General features: G+C 43.5%; 1 protein-coding gene across 1 annotated transcript; it reads right to left on the reverse strand.

Moving 5' to 3' along the window:
* Window positions 1-4,447: 4,447 nt before the first annotated feature.
* LOC126204025 (cytochrome P450 6j1-like) lies at window positions 4,448-24,133 on the reverse strand. The gene is made up of 7 exons (XM_049938452.1): window positions 23,739-24,133; window positions 22,430-22,554; window positions 21,959-22,218; window positions 19,643-19,745; window positions 14,569-14,790; window positions 10,917-11,168; window positions 4,448-4,620 (listed from the first exon to the last, which is right to left on the reverse strand). The coding sequence occupies exons 1-7, from the start codon at window positions 24,131-24,133 to the stop codon at window positions 4,448-4,450; spliced, it is 1,530 nt and encodes a 509-aa protein (XP_049794409.1).
* Between the last annotated feature and the right edge of the window lie 1,701 nt (window positions 24,134-25,834).

The following is a 25,834-nucleotide window of genomic DNA, read 5'->3' on the forward strand; positions in this document are numbered from 1 at the left end:
ATCCTCTACGGCCGGCCAGAGTGCCCGAGCGGTTCTAGGCGCTACAGTCTGGAGCCGCGCGACCGCTACGGTCGCAGGTTCGAGTCCTGCCTCGGGCATGGATGTGTGTGATGTCCTTAGTTAAGTTAGGTTTAAGTAGTTCTAAGTTCTAGGGGACTGACCTCAGAAGTTAAGTCCCATAGTGCTCAGAGCCATTTGAACCATTTTTTATCCTCTACGTGTCCTGAAAACTAGTTCCCCTCCAGCCTTTGGTTTCCCCCATCCTCTCCCACCCTAGCCCGCTCCACGCCTGTACCACAGACGATGTCCTCATGCCTTCCATCTACCCCTCCTACCAGATCTAATCCCTCCTTCTTCTCCCCGCCCCCCCCCCACCTCAGGGCTCCCTCTCTCCCTCCCTCTACCCCTTCCCTTCTTCCTCCTTTTCCCCTGCTGACCACCTTCTTTCTCCTTTCCATCCCCTCCCCCCCCCCCGCCTTCTGGCTCCTTTCCGGCTCTTTTCCTTCTCCCCTCCACTGCCCCCTCCTACCGTCCTCCTGGTTTCCCCCTACCGTCTCTCCCCCCTCTCTTTTCTCCACCCCCTCCTCCCTTCACCCATGGTAGGTCCCCTTCGGTGAAGTGATTTTTTTAACGTTTTCGTTGTTTTGTCAGTGTTTCGCCAGTGCCCTGTGCGGTGCTGCGTTCCACCACCACCAACAGTGTCACCAGTGTCACTCATCTGTGTTTCCACTGTGGTACGTCTTTGTTTTCGTGTCGACTCACAGTCTTTATTCTCTCCATGTGTGTGGGGCTCTCGTCTATGTTGTCTTTAAATCTACCATTTCTGTTCATCTATTTTTATTCTTGTTTATTCATCAATTTATATCATTCTATGTTATGTGTTCTTTCCTAATTTAACTACTTTTTTTCTGAATAGGGGCGTACTGTGCTGCTGCCAGCCCACCCCATTTTGGGGAGTGAAATAACAATAAAAAAACCACTTTTCACACCTTGTGTGTGCTGTCTCCTCTAAATCATTTTGCAACTTACTTCGGTCATCTGATTACAATCTAATAGGCTTGCTCATATTGTGTCCTAAATAGTTTATGTAGACCAGGAACAGCTGATGGCCTATAACACTTACTTCGTGAATACCAGATATCACTTCTGTTTTACTCGATCGCTTTTCATCGATTACTACATACTGTAACCTTTGAAATCCACTCGCACAACAGAGACGGTACTCCAGAGGCACATATTTTGAATTAGAAGTCCCTTGTGAAGAATGTTGTCAAGGGCCTCTTGGAAAACTAAAAGTATGGAATTAATGTGAATCCGCTGTCGATCGCGCCCATTAATGCATGAAAATAAAGAGCTAGTTCCGTTCTACTAGAACGATATTTTCTGAATGTGGGGATATTCGTCAGTCAATCGCTTTTTTCGAGACAACTCATAGTGTTCAAACACAGTGTTTGTTCCAATATCCTACTGCCAATCGACTTAGCGATATGGGTATGTAATTCAGCGGATTATTCCTATATCCTTTCTTAGTTATTGGTGTGGCTTTTGCTACTTTCCATTCTTTATGTAGCGATCTTTATATGAGCGATCGGTTGTATATGATTGCTAAGTATGGATATATTGTGCACAGATACTATGTAAAGAGTCTGACTTGGATACAATCTGTAGCAGAGGCCTTGCCATTATGATGTGATTTAAGCTGCTTCGCTAAACAGACAATATCTACTTGCAAGTTACTTATGTTACCAGTTGTTCTAGATTCGAGGAATATATACTTCTGCATCTTACGTGTATTTAGTATCTTTGCGGTAGTGGTACTGTCATCCGTGACACCACCATTGTTATTGCACGGTGAAGGTACTGACTGTGTCTTTCTCCTGGTGTACTTTGCACACGACGAGGATGTCTTTTTGATTTTATGCGAATTTTCGAGACAGAGTTATTAACACTGTGTATTTATACATGTATATAATCTATGTTCCTCCAAGTAGCGAAGGAATATTTAAAAACTAAAACTGAAAACTGAAACCCGTCGCAATTTGCTTAGGAGGACCGAACGCTACGCAACGATCACCGTGATATCCCTAGCCAGTAGGCATCACGGGATGTGGATATGGAGGGGCGTGTGGTAAGCACACTGCCCTTCCGGTCATTGTCAGTTTTCGCTACCGAAGCCACTACTTCTCAGTCATCTAGCTACTCAGTAGGCAACAAAAGGTGTGAGTGCACTCCCCTTGCCAACAGCACTTAGCCGACTCCGACTGGCTGGATTGAAGAGTTTTTAGCAAACAGAACACAGCATGTTGTTATCAATGGAGAGACGTCTACAGACGTTAAAGTAACCTCTGGCGTGCCACAGGGGAGTGTTATGGGACCATTGCTTTTCACAATATATATAAATGACCTAGTAGATTGTGTCGGAAGTTCCATGCGGCTTTTCGCGGATAATGCTGTAGTATACACAGAAGTTGCAGCGTTAGAAAACTGTAGCGAAATGCAGGTAGATCTGCAGCGGATAGGCACTTGGTGCAGGGAGTGGCAACTGTCCCTTAACATAGACAAATGTAATGTATTTGGAATACATAGAGAGAAGGATCCTTTATTGTATGATTATATGATAGCGGAATAAACACTGGTAGCAGTTACTTCTGTAAAATATCTGGGAGTATGCGTGCGGAACGATTTGAAGTGGAATGATCATATAAAATTAATTGTTGGTAAGGCGGGTACCAGGTTGAGATTCATTGGGAGAGCGCTCAGAAAATGTAGTCCATCAACAAAGGAGGTGGCTTACAAAACACTCGTTCGATCTATACTTGAGTATTGCTCATCAGTGTGGGATCCGTACCAGATCGGCTTGACGGAGGAGATAGATAAGATCCAAAGAAGAGCGGCGCGTTTCGTCACAGGGTTATTTGGTAACCGTGATAGCGTTACGGAGATATTTAATAAACTCAAATGGCAGACTCTGCAAGAGAGGCGCTCTGCATCGCGGTGTAGCTTGCTCGCCAGGTTTCGAGAGGGTGCGTTTCTGGATGAGGTATCGAATATATTGCTTCCTCCTACTTATACCTCCCGAGGAGATCACGAATGTAAAATTAGAGAGATTCGAGCGCGCACGGAGGCTTTCCGGCAGTCATTCTTTCCGCGAACCGTACGCGACTGGAACGGAAAAGGGAGGTAATGACAGTGGCACGTAAAGTGCCCTCCGCCACACACCGTTGGGTGGCTTGCGGAGTATAAATGTAGATGTAGATGTAGACTTTCACCCACCCTGGAGATCGTTAAGCCCAACATCGTTTAACTTCGGTGATGAGATGGGAACCAGATTCAGCATTGCGGCAAAGCTGTTAGCGTGTATTGTATAACAGCGGTTGTTTCTTATAGGCTACAATGTCACTATAACCTCAGCGTGTGGGAACCTGCTTATAGCCAATACAGTAGGAATATAGACGAAGAGAGGATAGTATATTTTACACGTGGCCCACATCAAGCTGAAATGTGTCACGTGACTTCAATATAAGTGTGTTTATTCTGATTTTGCACTGAAAGTGAAACACTAATATAACTTCTATACTTGACAAGATTGAAGTATGGAGATAATATACAGTAATGAGAGACAAAGAAGTAAAATAGTGCAACAAGCATGGTTGTAAATTATATTTAAATTTTGACTAGCCGAAGCCGGTCATCAAAATAAAATTGTAGCTAGCGATCTTGGCTGTTGAAGTATTTCACTTGAATGAAGCACGTGTTTATCCTATTGTCATAAATTTATCTGTTAATAAGAACAATTGTTTTCTTACTGCTGCTATTGCTACTCGAAACAATGAACAGTTACCTTTCGCAGGGAAGTATCACAAACTCAGATAACTTTAGAGGCTGTTGTTTGAGGTTGAAAAATCCACTTTCGCATCTGAATGCTCAATCGATACATATTTCTGTTTTGTGCTAAGTGATATTCTAATTATTTTTAAGACTACAAGTATTTTTTCAGAGAAAGTATTTCAAATAATAGGTCAGAAACTGAGTTTAGTGTGAAGTGTGTCTGTAATTAACTCTTTCCATTGCTTCACTTCTGTTGCACTACGTTTCTAAATAATTGAAGCTACGACGAGCAAACTGGATGAAATACGAAATTCAACAAGACATCTAAGGTAGAGAGGATGGAAATAATGCGTTAAACCCACGAGGGGTAAGGAATTTATCAGATGTTTTTATTACAGAACATCAAAAAAGTACACGTAACTGAAAACAATACAATAGAATACTTGGGTCTGGAAAAGTATCCGTATTATGCAAACAAATCAATATTGCAAACACAATCAGACTCAATGATACTGTTTGGCTAAAGAAAGGAATACGGCAATCACTTGGCCACGCCCAGGAAATTACTGAGGTTTCCGGTAAAGGATGTAGCAGCTACACTCCTGCGAACTGCTGACCATCATGAACAGCTGGTTTTCTTGAAGAGTAGGGACAGATTTACAGCTGGAGTTCCGACAAGCCTGGACGGATGGTAACTCAAAGTGGTAGGAGTCGAAGGCGCTGGATGCACTTCGAAGTTGTTGAGAATGTGCACGAGAGCCACTTTCACTTGCATGTACGCGAGTCTCATGCCTGAAAAGAACAAAACAACGGGGTTATTGATAGTAATGGGAGCACATTATGTATCACGAACAGTTCACTGTGAAAAGACCTTAGATACTAACGCTGCGTACCATTATAATGTGTAACTAGTGCTTATAATCGGAATTTCATTACTGCCTAGATCTGAACTTATTGAATAACACATCTGTATTGTATAACGGTTGTTCATATAACTCATTAAAATAGATAAGCACTGGACTTAGAAAAGAACTGGTCATCAGGTACAGCGTTTCAGACAAACAGACGGACAGCTACAGCGATGTATTAAGCTGGAGTACAATTCATTGTGAAGACAAGAGGTGGAGTAATAGGACTCAGACGACTGGAGGTGTAGATCTTCTCATTCTGTTCCCATACCAACCATATTCCGTTGATGGGAATTACTTTCTAGTGTCAGATTTCACATCGACTACTTCCGACTCGAGTGACTGATCACTCTTCTATTCCTTATTTGTCTACACCTCCTGTTGATAAGAACCAGGTCTCTCACCTGGCGCCTGAAGCGGTCGTTTGGCTTTCTCTTGAAATACCTGTTGACTTTTTTGGTCAGCTACACTAACAAGTTTTGATTCTTCGTTGTTCCTCATTTCGAAACAAGTATTTTTTTTTTAATAGCTCTGTTCTTTGTGCGTAAACAGTGTTTAAACTGGCACAGTCTCCTCATTTCACAGCACGTTTGATGTTGCTGGGAAGTAGGTCATTTGCATCTTAGGAAACTAAGTTTTTCTAACGATATATGACTTAATGACTGTAATTAGAAGAACCAGATTTGCCATTGTATTCAAGACTCCTTTGCAGATAGAACTCAACACGTCACTCTTAGCAGAACAAAACCGCCGTATGTAAAGGTAGGCTAATTTATGGAGTGCCCCAAGGAAGTATGAAAAGACCGTTTAGAGTGTACGTAAATGATCTCGTAGAAAGTGTCGGATGCGGTTGTCTGTAAGCAAGTGGCAACGCAAGAAGACAATACCGATTTGCAGAATGACCTGCAGAGAATCGATGAATGGTGCAGGCTCTGGAAGCAGAGCACTAACCTAAATAAATGTTACTTATTGCGCATACATAGATAAAGACAGCCAATACAGTGCAACTACACTGTGGGTGGGAAACTGTTGGAAACAGTATCTACCGCATAATATCTAAGTGAAATGACCATATAATACAAATAGTAGGAAAAGCAGTTGCCAGACTGGGATTCTTAGCTTTACTGCACATTTTGGGAGAGACCACTTTCAGGGAAGAGCCGGAAAATACAGTACAGGGTGATTATAATTAAACTTTAAAAACACTGAGGAAACAACACCACTGGTCATAATGAAGTCAAATTGCAACAGAATATTATCGGAGAAGGGGGAAAACATATGGCTGAATAAAAAAAACAATAGTGTGAAAACTGATTAATAGATGGCGCTATATGTGTCAGTATGCGTAAATGAAAACACCTGTCATGCGCACGACCTATTGGAGTTGATGTAAACACGCCCGGTGCAAGGCTTTTCCTACTTTCGTGTCTGCAACGTTCGCCATTACTGTCTCAATGCAAAATGGTTCAAATGGCTGTGAGCACTATGGGACTTAACATCTATGGTCATCAGTCCCCTAGAACTTAGAACTACTTAAACCTAACTAACCTAAGGACAGCACACAACACCCAGCCATCACGAGGCAGAGAAAATCCCTGACCCCGCCGGGAATCGAACCCGGCAACCCGGGCGTGGGAAGTGAGAACGCTACCGCACGACCACGAGATGCGGGCTGTCTCAATGCAAGATCGCGCTCTGCAGAAGTGTTTGGAAAATGGCATTGGTCCAATGACTGCCGTGAGTCTGGACAAAGTGATTCGGAAATTCGAAAAGGCGGGTTATTTTGGTGTGCTACGTGTTAGAGGGGGGAAATGAATTGATTCGACGTAAGTGGAAGCAGTGGCCACAGCAATGCAGGAGGAGGCGAATGGTAGTGTGCGAACGTGTAGTGCACGGAGAATTTCACGAACATTGGACGTACCCGTGATCACGGCGCGTAAAATCCTATGAAACATCCTTATTAGCTATCCATTTAAAATTACTCACGTGCACCAGTTGCTTCCTGTTGACCTGCCATCAAGAGAGACCTTCGCTTTAGAATATCTTGTTCGAATTGAAGTGGACAGTGATTGGCCGTGGAAGATTTTGTGGACAGATGAAGCCCACTTCCATCTGACAGGATATGTCAATCAATACACGTAATTGTCGAATACTGGCAACGGAAAACATACACACAAATCAACCAGTGTCACTTCATCCTGAAAAGGTGTGTGGTGCTGGTTTACAGCATCATTTATCATAGGGCCATATTTTTTTCGAAGAGACAGGTGTTTTCGGTCCTGTTACGTGTACCGTCACTGGTAAGCGCTATGAGCGTCTTTTGCGTAACCACGTCATTTCAGCTCTCCAAAAGCGTGGATGTGAGGATGGGATCATTTTTATGCAAGATGGCGCACCTCCGCAGATTGAAAATCCTGTTAAGCAGCTGCTGCAGTGCCTTTTCGGAAATGCTAGAATGATCAGGCGCCATTTCCCTACAGCCTGACCATCCCGATCACATGATCTTAATCCGTGTGACTTCTGGCTGTGAGGGTATCTGAAATATGTTGTGTTCAGTGTTCCGACTGCAAAGTTAGCTGCATCGAAGGCACGCATTGCGCAACACACTCCGAACGTGAACCCGGAAACAGATCAGCTGTGGAACATGCTGTTACTCGATTTCAACTTGTTACGGAAAACGGTGGACAGCATATTAAACATCTTTTGCGCCAGTCTCACGTAAATTAATAATGCTATTTGATTTTTACTGATGCTTTTTAAGCGGTTTTGTCCTCAGAACGATTAGAATCCGATGTGACATGTGCTTTTTATGCGGTTTTCAGCCTCACGACAATTAAAAACCGATTTTTCCCATCCGATGTGATATGACCTTGCCGTGGGGGATGGGCTTACGTAGCTAACGGTATCACCCCAAGCCACGATTGTCACTGAATGTTGAAACTGATACTTTATGAGCTGTTTGCCCATTGAACCACTTTACTTTTTATCCACTACTCCCATTACGTTAGATGGACGACTGGTGGCACTTGGGAACTTACACACTGCGGTGACAAAAGTAATTAGATACCTCCTAAAATCAGGTCGGACCTCCTTTACCTGGCGTAGTGCAGCAACCGTCGTGGCATGGACTCAACAAATCGTTGGAATCCCCTCTAGAAATACTGAGCCATGCACCCTGTAAAGCCGTTCGTAAATGCGAATGCGTTGACGGTGCAGAGTTCTGTGCACGAACTGATCCCGTAAATGTTCGATGAAAATCATTTCGGGTGATCTGGTTGACCGAATCGTTCATTTGTACTGTCCAGGATATTCTTCAAAAGAACCACGAACAACTGTGGGCTGGTAACATGGTGCAATGTCGTCCATAAAAATTCCATAGCGGTTTGGGAATATGAAGTCCGTGAATGGCTGCAAATGTTCTCCAAATAGCCGAACATAGTGGAGGCCCCACTACGTTCCATATAGACTCAGCCTTCACCAGTATGGGGTCATCAACAGCTTTCACAGTGCTTACTTGCAACTTGTCCCACGGCTTAGTGGGGTATGCGCGACACTCGATCTCTGCCATCAGCTCTTGTTAACTGAAATCAGAACTCATCTGAGCAGGCCACGGTTTTCCAGTCGTCTAAGATGCAACCGACATTATCACGAGCCAAGGAAAGGCGCTGCAGGCGGTACTCGTGTAGTTAGTCTGGTGCCATAGCCCATTAACACCAACTTTTGCCGCAATGTCCTAACGGATACGTTGTCGTTCGTCACTCATTGATTTCTGCGTTTATTTCACGCAGTGTTGCTTGTCTGTTAGCACTGACAACTCGACGAATGCGACGCTGCGCTCAGTCGTTAAGTGAAGGCCGTCGTCCTCCGAGCTGTCCGAGGTGAGAGCTAATGCTTGACATGTGGTATTCTCGGCACACTCTTGACACTGTGGATATCGATATACTGAATTCCCCAACACTGGATGGGTGACCACTGATTTCACGCCATTTTTACAAGCAAGCTCTGCAATGCTCGACGGTACCTCTTCGTTTCTGCTTCCGGTCGGTCTGGTCTTGGTTTAGCAGTCATTGTACCTTCGGGTTTCGACTTCACAATTATCTTACCAGAAGTCGACATAGGCACCTTTGGAAGTGCTGAAACGTCTCTGATGGATTTCTCACTCAGGTGACATCGGCAGACTAATCCACATTAGGAGCCACTGAACCCTCTTAACCGAAGCATTCTGCTGTTAGTGTTTCTGTAATGGCAGCTGGCCGTTGTAGCCCTTTCGGTTCTAGGCGCTTCAGTCTGGAACTGCACGACCGCTACGGTCGCAGGTTCGAATCCTGCCTCGGGCATGGATGTGTGTGATGTCCTTAGGTTTAAGTAGTTCTAAGTCTAGGGGACTGATGACCTCAGAGCCACTTGCACTTGTAATGGCAACACGATACTCCCCGCCTACTTTAATAGTGGCGGGCCCATGTCCCATGATATCTGTTGGTCAGGTCCTTACTACACGGCAGCGTACGGAATATTTTGATCACGTAGTGTATTCTTTTCAACCCTTCATTTATAAGGGGAGACTGATAGATATGCAATGTTCGATAGCCGGTTTGGCTTCTAATCCTTCAGTATATTTGACCATTACTCAATGTCTATAGTACCCATGACACTGGTTGCAACAATCGCAATAGTCTGATCTGTGTCTGTTCCAATTTATGTGAGATTGTTCTTCGACTTCAGAAATAGTGCTTAGCAGGGAATATTTATGCTCGAGTCGATGGTAGTCATCTTACAAGACCTGCACCTGTTCCAGCTTACGTATATCTGCTTTCCAGCCGGTTCTATAAACTTCTGCTACTAGTGTAAGCGAGTTCTAGCCCTATGTGGCGTTACTAGAGATATACCGCTCCCTAACCGACCAAGGAGAATGTAGGTAAGGTCGAACTGAACCAATGTCCAGAGATTTTCAATGATTTATGGTTCTCGATTGGTTTCTCCTAGGACGCGTCAAGAATGTTCTACATCTACATCTACATTTATACTCCGCAAGCCACCCAACGGTGTGTGGCGGAGGGCACTTTACGTGCCACTGTCATTACCTCCCTTTCCTGTTCCAGTCGCGTGTGGTTCGCAGGAAGAACGACTGCCGGAAAGCCTCCGTGCGCGCTCGAATCACTCTAATTTACATTCGTGATCTCCTCGGGAGGTATAAGTAGGGGGAAGCAATATATTCGATACCTCATCCGGAAACGCACCCTCTCGAAACATGGACAGCAAGCTACACCGCGATGCAGAGCGCCTCTCTTTCAGAGTCTGCCACTTGCGTTTGCTAAACATCTCCGTAATGCTATCACGGTTACCAAATAACCCTGTGACGAAACGCCCCGCTCTTCTTTGGATCTTCTCTATCTCCTCTGTCAACCAAAACTGGTATGGATCCCACACTGATGAGAAATACTCAAGTATAGGTCGAACGAGTGTTTTGTAAGCCATCTCCTTTGTTGATGGACTACATTTTCTAAGGACTCTCCCAATGAATCTCAACATGGCACCCGCCTTACCAACAATTAATTTATATGATCATTCCACTTCAAATCGTTCAGCCCGCATACTCCCAGATATTTTACAGAAGTAACTGCTACCAGTGTTTATTCCGCTATCATATAATCATACCATAAAGGATCCTTCTTTCTATGTATTCCAAATACATTACATTTGTCTATGTTAAGGGTCAGTTGCTACTCCCTACACAAAGTGCCTAACTGCTGTTGTGTGTGTAATAGAAGGTAACAGCAGTTCTGAGCTGACTATCGGAATTATTTATCCATTTCCCCACTCTGAACAACACTAGAAACATCTGAGCAGCTACCACTGCGAAGACCTAATACCTGTTGTAAATTTCTGATGACATGCCTGTAATAATACGAAGGCTCAGTATTGTTATTGATATCCACCATCAAACTTACATCGTTTTCATACGACTGCCACGTAAAAATGTGTCTCAGAAAGACCATTTGCTTAAAAAAAAAAACAAATCATTCTGCTACCTACTGTTCCTCGAACTCCAAAAGTTTGCGGTGGGGTCACAAGTAAGCGGTGTAACTGTCATATGAATTTGCGTTGTATATTCTATACTAAAGTTCGGTTTGCTGTACAAAGTCGCGGTTGGAAGAGGAAACTGAGTGACTGGGGACTCACCTATGCACGTCCTGGGACCCTCGCCGAACGGCATGAACGTGTGGCTCGGTCTGTCCCTGGAGTTCTCCTCTCTGAAGCGGTCCGGCCAGAACCTGAGCGGCTCCTTCCAGTACTTGGGGTCGGAGTGCAGACCGGCCACCGACACGAAGACAGCGGTGCCCTTGGGCAGCACGATGTCCGTTCCTTCTATCCTGTAGTCGCGAGACGCCTCGCGGTTCAGGAAATTCACTGTGGGGTACTTCCGCTGCGTCTCTGAAAACAAAAAATAGGTCATGTTATTATTGAGGGGGCTGACGTCTGCTGCCCAAACAAGGTGCATAATACTTAACAAGTGGCAATCTACCCCACTTCCACCTCTCTGTCCTTCCCCCTCCTTCTCGTTCCAAAATTTCCACTTTTCTTTTAATATTTGCACTTTCTGCGTCACATTGTGTCCTTTTGCGGTGTTCCTCCACGTCAGGGTCAAGTTAACACATGAAGTACTGCGCCTTTTCTTCAATGGTAGTTTTTCTTTAAAGCGTTTTTCCTTTTACCCTCACGCTTCTTACAGTTGCATATTGAAGCACACGTGCTTATCGTGCGTTTTTTGCATGTATTGTAATGAGTTTTGCTCTCTTTACTTGAACCTGCGAGCTCTTTTGTAAGACAAGACATATGGCTTTAATGGCATTCTATTATACAGCTGTTGGCTCTCCATATTCGCAGCTGCGAATACGTTTCTTATATTCACTACAAGATGAAAACAGCTAGACGGGAGGAAGTTAAAAAAGTCTGCCATTAAAGTTGCATGACAAACTTTTTAAGACTCTCCCCTCACCTCTTTTCAACTACTGATGAATATAAGAAATGTAATCGCAGCTGCGAATATGGACTATCATCTGTTGTACAATAGAATGACGACCAAGCAAATTTGTGCTGGACTGTGTACCGAGTCCTAATTTTCAGCACATCTCGAGCGGTCGTTTTACCATTCGGCTATCTGAGCACGACGCACTGCCAGACACAAATTTCCGCATGTCATCAACCACGTGTCTACAACCTTTACATGTACATCCAATACTTTATTCCGCTACAGTGGGGACATTTTACTTGTAGGCGCTCGCCGTTGTAGGTGAATTAATAAGATGTTGCAGTGCCTGTGTTATTCTGAATTACGATGCAAAGCTCCTTCGGACACGAATGGATGCATGGCAGCTGGATACAGCTGATACAGTTTACGATTTAATAAGTTTCTTTTAATTTACGTCTATGGTCACAAACTTTTTGTTAACAGATTACCGGTTTCGGTCTTTAATGACCATCATCAGATCTGTTTCATAAAAACTAAGTCCTAATGTACTGCAGTCATAGTGGCATCGTAAAACGGTAAATGCTAGTAGTGCTACTGACAACATGACTCGTGCGTATGATGTTATTTATATGTACTTGACGATGCTGGTGCTGATTCCGCATTTAACATTTGACGATGCCACTATGACTGCAGTACATTAGGACTTTGTTTCTATGAAACAGATCTGATGATGGTCATTAAAGACCGAAACCGGTACTCTGTTAACAAACGTTTGTGACCGTAGACGTAAATTAAAGGAAATTTGTTACATATACTGGTCACTGTTTTTTCGCGACAATGTCGGGGCTTGTTTATGGTTTAGTCAACACAATCGCTATTTTTCTTCAGTCAGACGATGTGTAAACAGCTTCAGTCTAATATTTCTATGTACCTTTCACTGTACGGAAATGCACTCCGCCGATAGTAGCCGAAAATTTTTAAAAACGAGACGAAACACTTGAAAACATGGGTGCGAAATTCGCTCTCGGAATTGGAAAACCGACAATCAGAAGCGGATTTCCAGACTCTGTTGTGAAGTGTTCATTCAAATGGCACACTGAAAGTTGTCATCAGACCGACTGAATATAGAAAAAAAGTTTTAATATACAGCCCTATAGTATTGTCTACATCCGATGTGGGAATCGTTGACTCTGTGTAGTGGACGCATGTGTCATCCACTTAATAACCAATTAAAACACCTTATTTAAGTAATGTGTTTTAATTAAAATAAATATAAATAATTTGTTTTAACTAAAACACTAAAATAATTTGTAAAGATTTCCTGTAATTTTGCTTTTGTAATGATACCATGCTTGTTCCACACACAGTGTTGTAATATTTGTTAATAGGTGCAGTACATACTGAAGCAGACAGTTTGGAAACTGTGAAAACCATCGTAAGGATTGAATAAACATGGATTTTCCAACTAGTTGGCAGTTACTTCCAATCTGTCTTTTTTGCGTTTACAACACAATTCGCTGCTAAATAAACACATGAAGTATTACTCTCTGTAATGGAGTAAAAAAAGCACTCCGTCTTCAGGCCAGAAGTGGTTCATCGAGATCATTCGACCGCCGTGTCATCCTCAGCTGAGGATGCGGATCGGAGGGGGGTGTGGTCAGCACACCGCTCTCCGCTGGCCGAAGTGGCCGTGCGGTTAAAGGCGCTGCAGTCTGGAACCGCCAGACCGCTACGGTCGCAGGTTCGAATCCTGCCTCGGGCATGGATGTTTGTGATGTCCTTAGGTTAGTTAGGTTTAACTAGTTCTAAGTTCTAGGGGACTAATGACCTCAGCAGCTGAGTCCCATAGTGCTCAGAGCCATTTTGAACACCGCTCTCCCGGTCGTTACGATTGGTTTCTGTGGGCAGAGCCGCTACTATTGGGTCGAGTAGCTCCTCAATTGGCATTACGAGGCTGAGTGCACCCTGAAAAATGGCAACAGTTCATGGCGGACCGGATGGTCACCCATCCAAGTGCCGGCCACACCCGACAGCGCTTAACCTTCGGTGATCTGACGGGAACCGGTATATCCGCTGCGGCAAGGCCGTTGCCCATATTAGAAAAAACAACAATAATAAATTGTATCAAGTTACAATCGTGTCGTATGGTCTTCCGACGTTCTTGACGGAGCTATAGAACACAGCACGCTACAAATATCTGGATAATGCAATCACTGTGGCTTTTTATAGAGAACTACTTTGGCGTGGGTACCCCAAAAATAACGTAGCCAAGTGTGGTGACTGTCCCATAGCAAACTTATTGTGTTTCAAAATTATTGACAAAAAAATGGTTCAAATGGCTCTGAGCACTATGCGACTTAACTTCTGAGGTCATCAGTCGCCTAGAACTTAGAACTAATTAAACCTAACTAACCTAAGGACATCACACATATCCATGCCCGAGGCAGGATTCGAACCTGCGACCGTAGCGGTTGCTCGGTTCCAGACTGTAGCGCCAGAACCGCACGGCCACTCCGGCCGGCCAATTATTGACAGCAGAAAGTTTACTTGTTGAGATATTTTGACTGCTGTAAAGACACTGAATTACTTTTGTGAGCAGCAGTTTTGCGTCAGTGTCGGTAACTGCACACAACACACTAACGTCAGAATATGGCGATCTCTATAAGAAGAGGAATTGAAATATTATTTTTTACGTGGTCCTCTTCTCAAGCACACATTACAATTTTTGAATGTCTTATCTCTAATGCGCAGGCTCATACACTGACCTTCATGTTTTGAACGTCTTATGCAGCATGCTGCTGAAGTAATCGAAACGTTTTAAGAACATGACTTCCAGCGTACCCGTTGCTAGGCAGCACTCACCGCTGACGACGTTAGTGAGGTCCGTCATCTCGTTGACGGCCTCGTACGTGATGTGGCCGCCGTGTCTGCTCAGCACGTGGCGCACGTGCTGGCGCACCTCTTCCTGCAGACTCTGGTTCCACGCCAGCTCGAACAGGGCGAAGGCCAGCGTCGAAGACGAGTTGTCGAAGCCAGCAGCCAAGAACGACATCAGCTGGCCTGCGATGAGCTCGTTCGTCAGCTCTGCAACAATACACGCCATCACAGTCGAGGATCAATATTCTGCGTGGGCGAAGTTAACTCATAAATAAATCTAATAACTTATTTTTTTTAAAGTCCTGACTGTGAGATCATTGACAGTTTACTGGGAATTAATTCAGGGAATACTTATCTTCCACAATTACTGAAGCACATCAAATCCTTTTGTTATGCAAGAGGAGTTCTTGATGCTGTGTACTACGCTGTACCTTGATTGGCATATTCATTTCTTTAGTTGTCAAAGTTACTTTCGGCTAAACAAATCTAGACATCCATATACGTATCATGGATGACGGGAAAGATTACATCTCACTCCTCAGATCCATTAGCTATCATGAGGACTTACTTGTTGCGGCGGCGCGGTTCTTTCCGTCCCTTTTATGACGAACCTGCACCAACCTGTGAACATTGTCTCAGTATATCATCAGTAGGAAAGTCGAAAAAATCTACTGTACTTCGACGTGAACCAGGCTGCAATTGACGTCACTAATCTACGTTTCGGGAGAAAGTTTTCGCACAAATGAAAGGTTGGATATTTTGTCCTCAGTTAATATATTCTGAAACTTAGGTGAACGAGTATCACTGCCAAGCCCGTGCTAGCCTTAACACAGTCACTCATAATCCCTTTCACTCACTTTAGCAAGTTTATGGTATTGCATTTCCCGAAAACGTAATAGCTACAAAAATACTGATTGTATTTATTTAGAATTCTCGCCAAATATTAAGTCTGTCGGTACCAAATGCAGTCACAGTTTTTAGCCACCGACCTGCTCAATACGCCACGCGGAATTTATGTCTTTTCTCGTCACACAATTCAATTAAAAATTCCGAAATTTCTACACACACATAGGAATAATTATGCCGTCACTTTCCAACACTTTTGATGTATGAAACACTGCTAGATCCGGCAACTTATCATTTCCATCGGAACTAGTAATGCAGACGTCCAATCTGTTTCATGGCTAGCATTCGACTCCTCTCTAGAATACTCTAAGTCTTCTCTACCAGCAGAGAAAGGCGCGCGAAGAATATTGGTTTACCATTGGTCAGTTTACTCAACAGCCAATAGCAAAACAACATTCTCTCGCGTCAGTCCGCGCTTTTCATCAGTAACCAATGGCAAAATAGTAAACCTAACGACTGCACCTTTTACTGACGTAATTATCTAATATGCTGAAGTTTTTTTCTGCATAAAGTTATTTACTATTGTTATTTATACCTGAATTAACTTTCCCTTTACCATAAACTTACTTTACAAATCTATTCCACAAAAATCCCCTTTGTTCATATCCATACTTCTTCGAAATGTCCACACACTAAATCCTACTACACAACTCGTTAAACAATTATCTTCATATTAACCATAAACCACACTCACGCATCATTCATACTGCCAGCACACATTTATAACATTTTACATACACAAAAAGACATAATAACACTTCATGAAAATATTAGAATAGTTTATGATAAACATTCTATTATTTTAGTGCACTCTAGTGGGCACAATCGAAACTAAAATCACAGTCGCCCTATCCAATATTGTCCTCTATCCAATATTGTCCAGTCTCGCGTCACCATCTGTCACTATCCAGCTCGGAGACAAATCTCCCACTTAACCGCCTCCAAGGCAGAATCGTTACATGGCGCTACGCCTCATTGTAAGCAGTAAGCAGCCTATTACCCGCTGAAGATTCAGCATTGCTGTCATATGCTCAGGACGACCTTCAACGGCTCATGGATCAATCTACTGCTGCATCCAAACTCTTTTCAGCGTCTCCGAATGTGAATAAGACCGTGATTATGGCGCCAGGATAAACGGATATGCGTGCCATAAGAGCAGATGGCTCCTTACGAAGTAATGGCGACAAATTCTGCTACCTCGGCACTCTTTATCAGTTTTCTGGACGACGAAACAAACGCGAAAACTGGGAAACCGACAAATGCCAGGCGAGCTCTTCAAAATTGTATGGAACGATAAAGACCTTACTGTAACCACAAAAATACTTAGCACACTCGTGGGTGTTGCTGCGGCTTGGACATCGTAAGCAAAACAAGAACATAAACTCCTTTCATATACGGTGCTTACGAAACATTCTACACTCCTGGAAATGGAAAAAAGAACACATTGACACCGGTGTGTCAGACCCACCATACTTGCTCCGGACACTGCGAGAGGGCTGTACAAGCAATGATCACACGCACGGCACAGCGGACACACCAGGAACCGCGGTGTTGGCCGTCGAATGGCGCTAGCTGCGCAGCATTTGTGCACCGCCGCCGTCAGTGTCAGCCAGTTTGCCGTGGCATACGGAGCTCCATCGCAGTCTTTAACACTGGTAGCATGCCGCGACAGCGTGGACGTGAACCGTATGTGCAGTTGACGGACTTTGAGCGAGGGCGTATAGTGGGCATGCGGGAGGCCGGGTGGACGTACCGCCGAATTGCTCAACACGTGGGGCGTGAGGTCTCCACAGTACATCGATGTTGTCGCCAGTGGTCGGCGGAAGGTGCACGTGCCCGTCGACCTGGGTCCGGACCGCAGCGACGCACGGATGCACGCCAAGACCGTAGGATCCTACGCAGTGCCGTAGGGGACCGCACCGCCACTTCCCAGCAAATTAGGGACACGGTTGCTCCTGGGGTATCGGCGAGGACCATTCGCAACCGTCTCCATGAAGCTGGGCTACGGTCCCGCACACCGTTAGGCAGTCTTCCGCTCACGCCCCAACATCGTGCAGCCCGCCTCCAGTGGTGTCGCGACAGGCGTGAATGGAGGGACGAATGGAGACGTGTCGTCTTCAGCGATGAGAGTCGCTTCTGCCTTGGAGCCAATGATGGTCGTATGCGTGTTTGGCGCCGTGCAGGTGAGCGCCACAATCAGGACTGCATACGACCGAGGCACACAGGGCCAACACCCGGCATCATGGTGTGGGGAGCGATCTCCTACACTGGCCGTACACCACTGGTGATCGTCGAGGGGACACTGAATAGTGCACGGTACATCCAAACCGTCATCGAACCCATCGTTCTACCATTCCTAGACCGGCAAGGCAACTTGCTGTTCCAACAGGACAATGCACGTCCGCATGTATCCCGTGCCACCCAACGTGCTCTACAAGGTGTAAGTCAACTACCCTGGCCAGCAAGATCTCCGGATCTGTCCCCCATTGACCATGTTTGGGAATGGATGAAGCGTCGTCTCACGCGGTCTGCACGTCCAGCTCCAACGCTGGTCCAACTGAGGCGCCAGGTGGAAATGGCATGGCAAGCCGTTCCACAGGACTACATCCAGCATCTCTACGATCGTCTCCATGGGAGAATAGCAGCCTGCATTGCTGCGAAAGGTGGATATACACTGTACTAGTGCCGACATTGTGCATGCTCTGTTGCCTGTGTCTATGTGCCTGTGGTTCTGTCAGTGTGATCATGTGATGTATCTGACCCCAGGAATGTGTCAATAAAGTTTCCCCTTCCTGGGACAATGAATTCTCGGTGTTCTTATTTCAATTTCCAGTAGTGTATGTTGGCCGGATCACGTGACAGATGAGATGGTCCTGAATTCTGGGAAGCTGCCGAGTAATACCGTAACTCTCAAGCAACGTCGCCTGCGGTGGCGAAGACACTTACATCGTACTGAACACGCGCTGTTTCTCTGACGCACTCTAGACAGCTCTTACCGAGAGACCACGTGGATGACCGTCTCTGTTTTTGAAGACTGCTCCAAGAGTAATATGAGTGCATTCAATATTGTCTGCGAAGACCGCAGCAGATGCACGAAAGTCGTCAAGGACGGCAGCAAGTTCCACGATGGCACATGACCTAAGAACTTAGCTGCGAAACGAGTTTCTAAACAAGTGCCTCCGACGAACCTCTATTTCTGGGTGATACGCGTCTACGTTACTGGTGGGCGCTTATTTGGACTCTCTTCACCGGACTCCACAGTGACCAAAGAAAGTGCCTACGTCATGCTACTTGAATCTATCGTTAGTAAGTATAGGCCATTGATGATGATCTTTACGTGATGTTGCAGAATTCTAAGAAATGGTCCTGACCAAGTTACGCTGGTGAATCAAAAGTTCAAATGTGTGTGAAATCATATGGGACCTAACTGCTAAGGTCATCAGTCCCTAAGCTTACACACTACTTGACCTAAGTTATCCTAAGGACAAACACACACACACCCATGCCCGAGGGAGGACTCGAACCTCCGCCGGGACCAGCCGCACAGGGTGGAGAATCACTTTTAAATGTTGAACTCTCTAAATTTCTTAGTTAAGCTTATTATTTTCGTTTGAAAATGACAATCTTATTCCTCTTATGGGATAGTTAGACATCGCAGTACATCTAAAGAAGACCGTAATGTAAGCACGTAAGCATGTTAGCACTCTACGCAAGGTTTTTATAAGATTGCACTCAGTTGTCTTTACTTTTGAGATTCCTATTTTTAAGTTACGCTATCGATTTGAGACGCAAATAGATGTAACCATAATTGTCTAAATTCGAACTTGAACCTTCCGGCAACAGATATTGTACTTTGGTTAAAACAAAAGTCGAGATCGGAATAACATTTGTTTATTATGACGGGTTTTGGCTTATGTTAAAGTCATCTTCAGACGACGACAGTGGACGATCGTTGCATCACGTGAGAAACGGAGGAACCGTGAGCACCAGCAATAGGGGCCTAAAAAATCTGAAGATGATTTAACACAAGCCGAAACCGGCCATAATAAACAAACGTTATCCCGATCTCGACTGTTGTTTTAACCAAAGCATGGCACCAGATCGCTGTGCTCCATGGACAATATTGTCTAAATTTATGAGATATTGTACTCACTGAGTTGCTCGTTATCGCCCTCTGGCTGCTCTTCCTTGATTTTCGTGAGCATGTCAATTACGTCGTTCCGAACAATCCCAGTTTCCTTCCGGTGCTCTATTAGCTGTGGAAAAAACATGGGTGTTAACAGAACTTGTTTACCGGGGTTTTAGGAGAATAAGTCATCAAGAAATTGATATTTTATTTTTGACTAGAGCATTAACCTAATTAACATAATTTGAAGTCATTTATTGTGAAACGAAAATCACAGTCGTGTAGTCTAACGTTCAAATGTGCATGAAATCTTATGGGACTTAACTGCTAAGGTCATCAGTCCCTAAGCTTACACACTACTTAACCTAAGTTATTTTAAGGACAACCACACACACCTATGCCCAAGGGAGGACTCAAACCTCCGCCGGGACCAGCCGCACAGTCCTCGACTGCAGCGCCTGAGACCGCTCGGCTAATCCCGCTCGGAGTGTAGTCTAATATTACCCACTTTTCAATAACTGTAATTAAATGTGTCAATAATTTTTAACTTACAGAATGCACATAATTAGCTGATGTCCACAAGTCTGGTAAAACGTTCAAGTTCGTGAACACATGAAATAAAAACAAGTGTGCCTTCAGAAATTGTTTAAAATTCACTTCAAGTTATGGTAATGAAATTTATGTCAATGCTTTCAATGTGAGAGTATGCGAGAAATTTATTGTAGTTTGCTTTCATATCACTTGTGTTCGCTGTAAGTATCTTTGTATAATAACACGCTGTATAATTTCCGAATGATCTTCACGAATGAACACTACAGAAGTTTGTCTTCAGGATTTTCGTTTTAGTCACACCAGTCAACTGAGTAACATTTTGCTCTCCTTCTGGTGACTCCTACTCACCATTCGTATCACTCACTGGGTCAGACAACGCCTAAAATAGGTGTATGAAACATTTATGTTTCATTAGTCATTACATGTAAACATCACAAATCTTGCGAAACAGTAGTTTCCAGAACAGTACCTTCAAATCAACAGATCAATAACGGTCACAGTCTAAAAGACACAGGAGACAAAGAACTAACTTCAGATGTTCCTCAAATAATACCAGATCCACTGTCATATATATATACCATGTTAACGTCTGTATTTTACCACGTAATTTAATATCCTTATGCAAACGAATACTGACATTCAACTGCCTACAAGTGCCACAACTCAGCGTTATCTTTGCTACATAAAATCCAGAGACTGGTGCTCGAAACCCTACATTTATAGCATTTCTCTCTCATATATTACTTAAAATACAGCACACGTAAATAAATAACAACTTTACCACTGAGTCATTGATTCCCATTAACTGAACTACGTAGAGCGCACTAGATCCTCTCAGGGTAATAAGTGTTCATAGATAAATTCAAGTCCCCGTGCGTTGAGTAGACAGTAGACTGTAAAATATGCGCGGCAACATCCGAGGACCAACTCATTTCTCGGCTTCCAACATCGAAGTACGTTATACCTTGTACTCGTAAATGTAGCTTTGTCTTCACTTCCCAGTTTCTTCCAGTAAATCACTTATTGTGACTTTTTATAGAAAAAAGGTAACGCAAGTTTTATTCTATTTTCTCCTTACCTCCTTCAGTACCTTCTTCCATCTTGTTTTTGGTTTTTATTGTATGATTTGTCTTTCACTGAATGTAATATAAATCAAAATTTTACCCTCATGTATTAACCGTTATGTAAAAATATGAACAGGGCATAACACTGTAGGTAACCTCTTTCAATCTCTGCTGGCAACAGTTCGCTATACCTTGCACAACTATGGCTTAAAATAAAAACTGGCTTCCAGAATGAGATTTTCACTCTGCAGTGGAGTGTGCGCTGATATGAAACTTCCTGGCAGATTAAAACTGTGTGCCGGACCGAGACTCGAACTCGGGACCTTTGCCTTTCGCGGGCAAGTGCTCTACTGTGGCTAAGCCATGTCTCCAAAATATCCTTTCTTTCAGGAGTGATAGTTCTGCAAGTTCTGCAGAAGACCTTCTGTTAAGTTTGGAAGGTAGGAGGCGAGGTACTGGCAGAAGTAAAGCTGTGAGGACGGGGCATGAGTCGTGCTTGGGTAGCTCAGTCGGTAGAGCACTTGCCCGTGAAAGGCAAAGGTCCCGAGTTCGAGTCTCGGTCAGGCACACAGTTTTAATCTGACAGGAAGTTTAAAAAACGGGCTTGTTCGATTGAGCAGAAGGGCAGTGGGCTTGCATCATATCATAACGCACCAAGTGAACAAATAAATGTTGCTGTCCTCGTGTCTGGTTGGTACTTAAATGAATCTGAGTTGGTAGTGCGTACCTTAACTGTGTTTTGTACAAAGAAGTCCTCTACTTTCTTGCTGCCGAGTCGGATGCGGAGTGTGGACAGGATCTGTGGAGCGAAGAACGCCAGCGTGGTGACGATCCTTCCAACGACGGTATCTCTCAAGATTCCCCGCACGTGCTCTCGCAGCGGAGACTTTGGGTTCTCGAGAGAGTTAGCGTCCACACCCATGAAAATGGAGCAAACCGCGTCCGTCGTATAACGAGCCATGACGTCCTTCAGCTCCACTTCAGTGCCTAAATAACAAGTACATCACATATTTTACATATTTAAGTTCGTTTCTTTTTACCATTAAAACATCATAAAGACGTCATAAAATCATTATGAAAAAATGGTAAGCACACTTCTACTCCATTAGATGAGTGAAGTGACCATTAGCATTAAACGTTTTTTCTGAGTCTCTTAAAACCACCTTATTTAGACTTTCCGAACATAAAAAGACCAAACCTTTTGAGGCTGCGGACTCAAGGTGATTGGCCAGTTTCTGTCCAGTTTCGTTCAAGAGGTAAAACATGAGCTTCATTTTGCCTGAAGTGAATGCTGGGGTTAGTGAAGTACGTAATTTCCTCCATCTGAAACAAAACAACGAAAACACTCCCTTTCTCTCTTTTGGTGGCTTAGCGTTTCACAGTTAAAATCAAAACTTAATCGCTTTTTTTCCTGCATATTGGACTAACAAACGGGTGTTTGGATTAATAAAACAAAATTTATATACTTGCTGAGAAAACTGGGCACCACTGTAAAGTTGTTATTAAAATTTTGCGTAATTGTGAATTAAACGTAAGCTTCCAGAAATGTCTTCACCCATTGATACAATAATGTAAAGACAGTACAGTAGTTTATAGATGCCTGCAGTTACCCTATATTAACAATATCTCAAGATTCAGCACAACTGCTGAAGACTTTTAGCAAACATATTTCCTTTCGGTGAGCAATAAAAACCTTAATAGATAGGGTGGAACAAAAAATTTTACAGTAAAAAGGACTGTATCGAAAACTGTAATAATAATTAGTTACAGGAGGGTAGTGAAACGGGGACGCCTCTATGTAGGTGAGTTATACATTAGATGTACGAAAAATAACAGAAAATCTCAAGAAAATGGCTCTGAACACTATGGGACTTAACATCTGAGGTCATCAGTCCCCTAGAACTTAGAACTATTTAAACCTAACTAACCTAAAGACATCACCCACATCCATGCCCGAGGCAGGATTCGAACCTGCGACCGTAGCAGTCGCGCGGTTCCGAACTGAAGCGCCTAGAACCGCTCGGCCACCGCGGCCGGCAAAATCTCAAGAAAGAAGCGATCTGAATTTTAAGGAGAAATATACAAAAAAATTAATTGAAACAAAATAGAAAAGAAACTTGGTAGTTTTTGGACATTTATGTAGAAAGAACAAACAAATTAAAAATAATTTCGATCCAGCAAGTTAGAAAAGGTATAGTAACACGCAATATAAACTCAGAGGATGCAGCAGGAAGAGATATGTTGAGAAAGATTGTCTGAAGAGTCTGAAGAAAGAAAAAAAAGACATGATGGAAAAATGAAGCAATTATATTAAAAGAACAAATTTGAAGGAATTGGAAGTATGATGTTGTCCCTATCTGGCGAAAACAGAAAATAAAAAGGAAGGAGTGAATTAAAGGGGAATGCTCTTCTTTTACTCTGGAATAATACACAGAGACTGTAGGGTGATTTGAAATTTTTTATCTTTGCAATTAGCAGATTGCCTTCTTGTTCCATGACATACTCACCCTGCACCATGTTGGCCAAAAAGAGAGGTGGCGATGACCGGGTCAGTCACTGGGTCGATTTTAGCATTTGTGGCGTAGAACGTGGAGAAGTCAGTGGTCATGATGCGTCCTATGAGAGCGGGGTCCTTCACCAAGAGGATGGGCTTGTCGAAGGCGAACATGCCCATGAACGGAGCGTCTCCGGCCCTGCGGTAACATTCGAAGACTGGTTCCCCCATGTGCTTCCGACCGATCACCACGCTGCCCATATTGCCTACGTAGGGAATGGGCTTCATGTAGGGGATTCCCAGCTTCTTCCAGTAGTCGAAGTTCCGCGTCGCGTACCAGTAAAGCAGGGGTACCAACAGCAACGGCAACGCAGCGTCCAATAGCCAACTGCCCGTTACCAGCGTCATGACGTGGATGTTTTATTACTTCAGCACCTGGCGATAATCGTATAACATCAGTATTAAACAGTAACTGTCGTAAATCTGAGAAAAATATAGAATAGTGTTATAATTACTCACGCCATTTTAGTGTACATCAACGTATTGTAATTATCTACATCTACATATACAGGACTACACTGCAGTTCACACTTAAGTGCTTGGAAGAGAGTCGGTAGGAACATTTTTAGCTTATTTCACATGCATTCCGCTCTCGTACGGCCGGCTGGAAAAATAGGCACTGTGCGATATCTGATTTCTCGTATGTAACTACTATGGTCATTTCTCCCTATTTATGGGGAAGTCAACAAAATATTCTCGCGTCCTAAACAGAAAGTCGGTGAAGGTAAGTTTTGAAAAGATATCACCGCAAAGAAGAACGCCTTTGTTTTCATGATTGTTACCCGAAATCGCATATCGTATCTGTGACACTGTCTTCTCGATTTCATGCTAACAGAAACTAGCTACCGTTTCTTGAAACTTTTCGTAGTCGTCCGTCATTCCTATCAGATACAGAACCTATAGGACACAGCAATACTCCAGAAGAGGACGGAGAACTATAGTGTAGCTAGCTAGTATAGTTGTCGCGTCTGCTAAGCGTCTTGTCCGTCAAACGTAGCCTTTGATTTGTCTTCCCCATCACATTTCCTATGTATTTGTTCGAATTTAAGTTGTTCGCAACTGTATTCCATGGGTACTTAATGAAATTACAGCCATTAAATGTGTGTGAGTTACCGTGTAAAGGAAATCGGACTGATTCCATAAGTACTGATGGGGTGGCCCAAACACTTTTTTTAATATGTTGAGTCAATTGCCACTTTCACATCTTAAAGACATCTAGTGTCAATCATTTTGCGGTTGGTTTTGATCTTCTAATGACTTAGCCAGACGGAAAGTGACGACCTCATCTGCAAACAATCACTTTATTTCTACATCGTTTACGAAGATTATGGAAATGCTTCGTCAATAACACACACGACTTTGTGTATATAAAAACAAGATTGATATTTCCTGCATCCTTGCTGCATATGCACCTACATATCGTTTTATTCGAGGTATTTCGTAATTGAGAACACGGTATGTCTTGCAATATGTTTGTGTAATTCTATGTCAGTGATATGGGTCTATAATTCGTCTTGTGTATTGGTGTGACCCTTGCAAGTTTCAGTTCTTTAAGTACGGACGTTTCCTCGAGCGAGTGGTTGTACATGATTGTTAAAAATTGAGCTATTTCATCAGCGTGCTCCAAAAAGTATCTAATTGGTATGAAATCTGGTGAGGAGACTTTTCTGTATGGTACCTTAAATTGTTTTACTACCCCGAGGGTTCTACTTGTATGTTACTCATGATTCTAATTCAGGAATATTTACTGCATCTTCATTTTGAGAATGAATTCCGTAAACACTGCTTAGTAACTCTGCTTTACCATTGCTATTACGCTGTGAAGGTACTGATGGTGCCTTGTCGATGGTGTATTTAACATACAGCCAGAATCTCTTTGGATTTTCTTGCAGATGTTACTTAACGATTTCGTTGTGGATACCATTAAAAACATTGAGTTTCTGTTAAACATAATCAAGCCTGGGGATTTTGTGTTTTTTCGTTAATGCTGCAACAGTGTTCCGACCTATTTCCTGTACTAAAGATGATCAGTAAGCCCACGTACCCGTG

The sequence above is a fragment of the Schistocerca nitens genome, chromosome 9, assembly GCF_023898315.1.
Source record: "Schistocerca nitens isolate TAMUIC-IGC-003100 chromosome 9, iqSchNite1.1, whole genome shotgun sequence".
Classification (NCBI taxonomy): domain Eukaryota; kingdom Metazoa; phylum Arthropoda; class Insecta; order Orthoptera; family Acrididae; genus Schistocerca; species Schistocerca nitens.

Bases quoted from the DNA above. Each gene is read 5' to 3' on its own strand.
- LOC126204025 (XM_049938452.1), bottom strand. From the start codon at position 24,133: ATGACGCTGGTAACGGGCAGTTGGCTATTGGACGCTGCGTTGCCGTTG. The intron at 19,746-21,958 runs GTACGCACTACC...TTTTTTCCACAG, and splicing joins TTGTACAAAACACAGTTAAG to CTAATAGAGCACCGGAAGGA. The intron at 14,791-19,642 runs GTGAGTACAATA...GTATTGTTGCAG, and splicing joins GGGCGATAACGAGCAACTCA to AGCTGACGAACGAGCTCATC.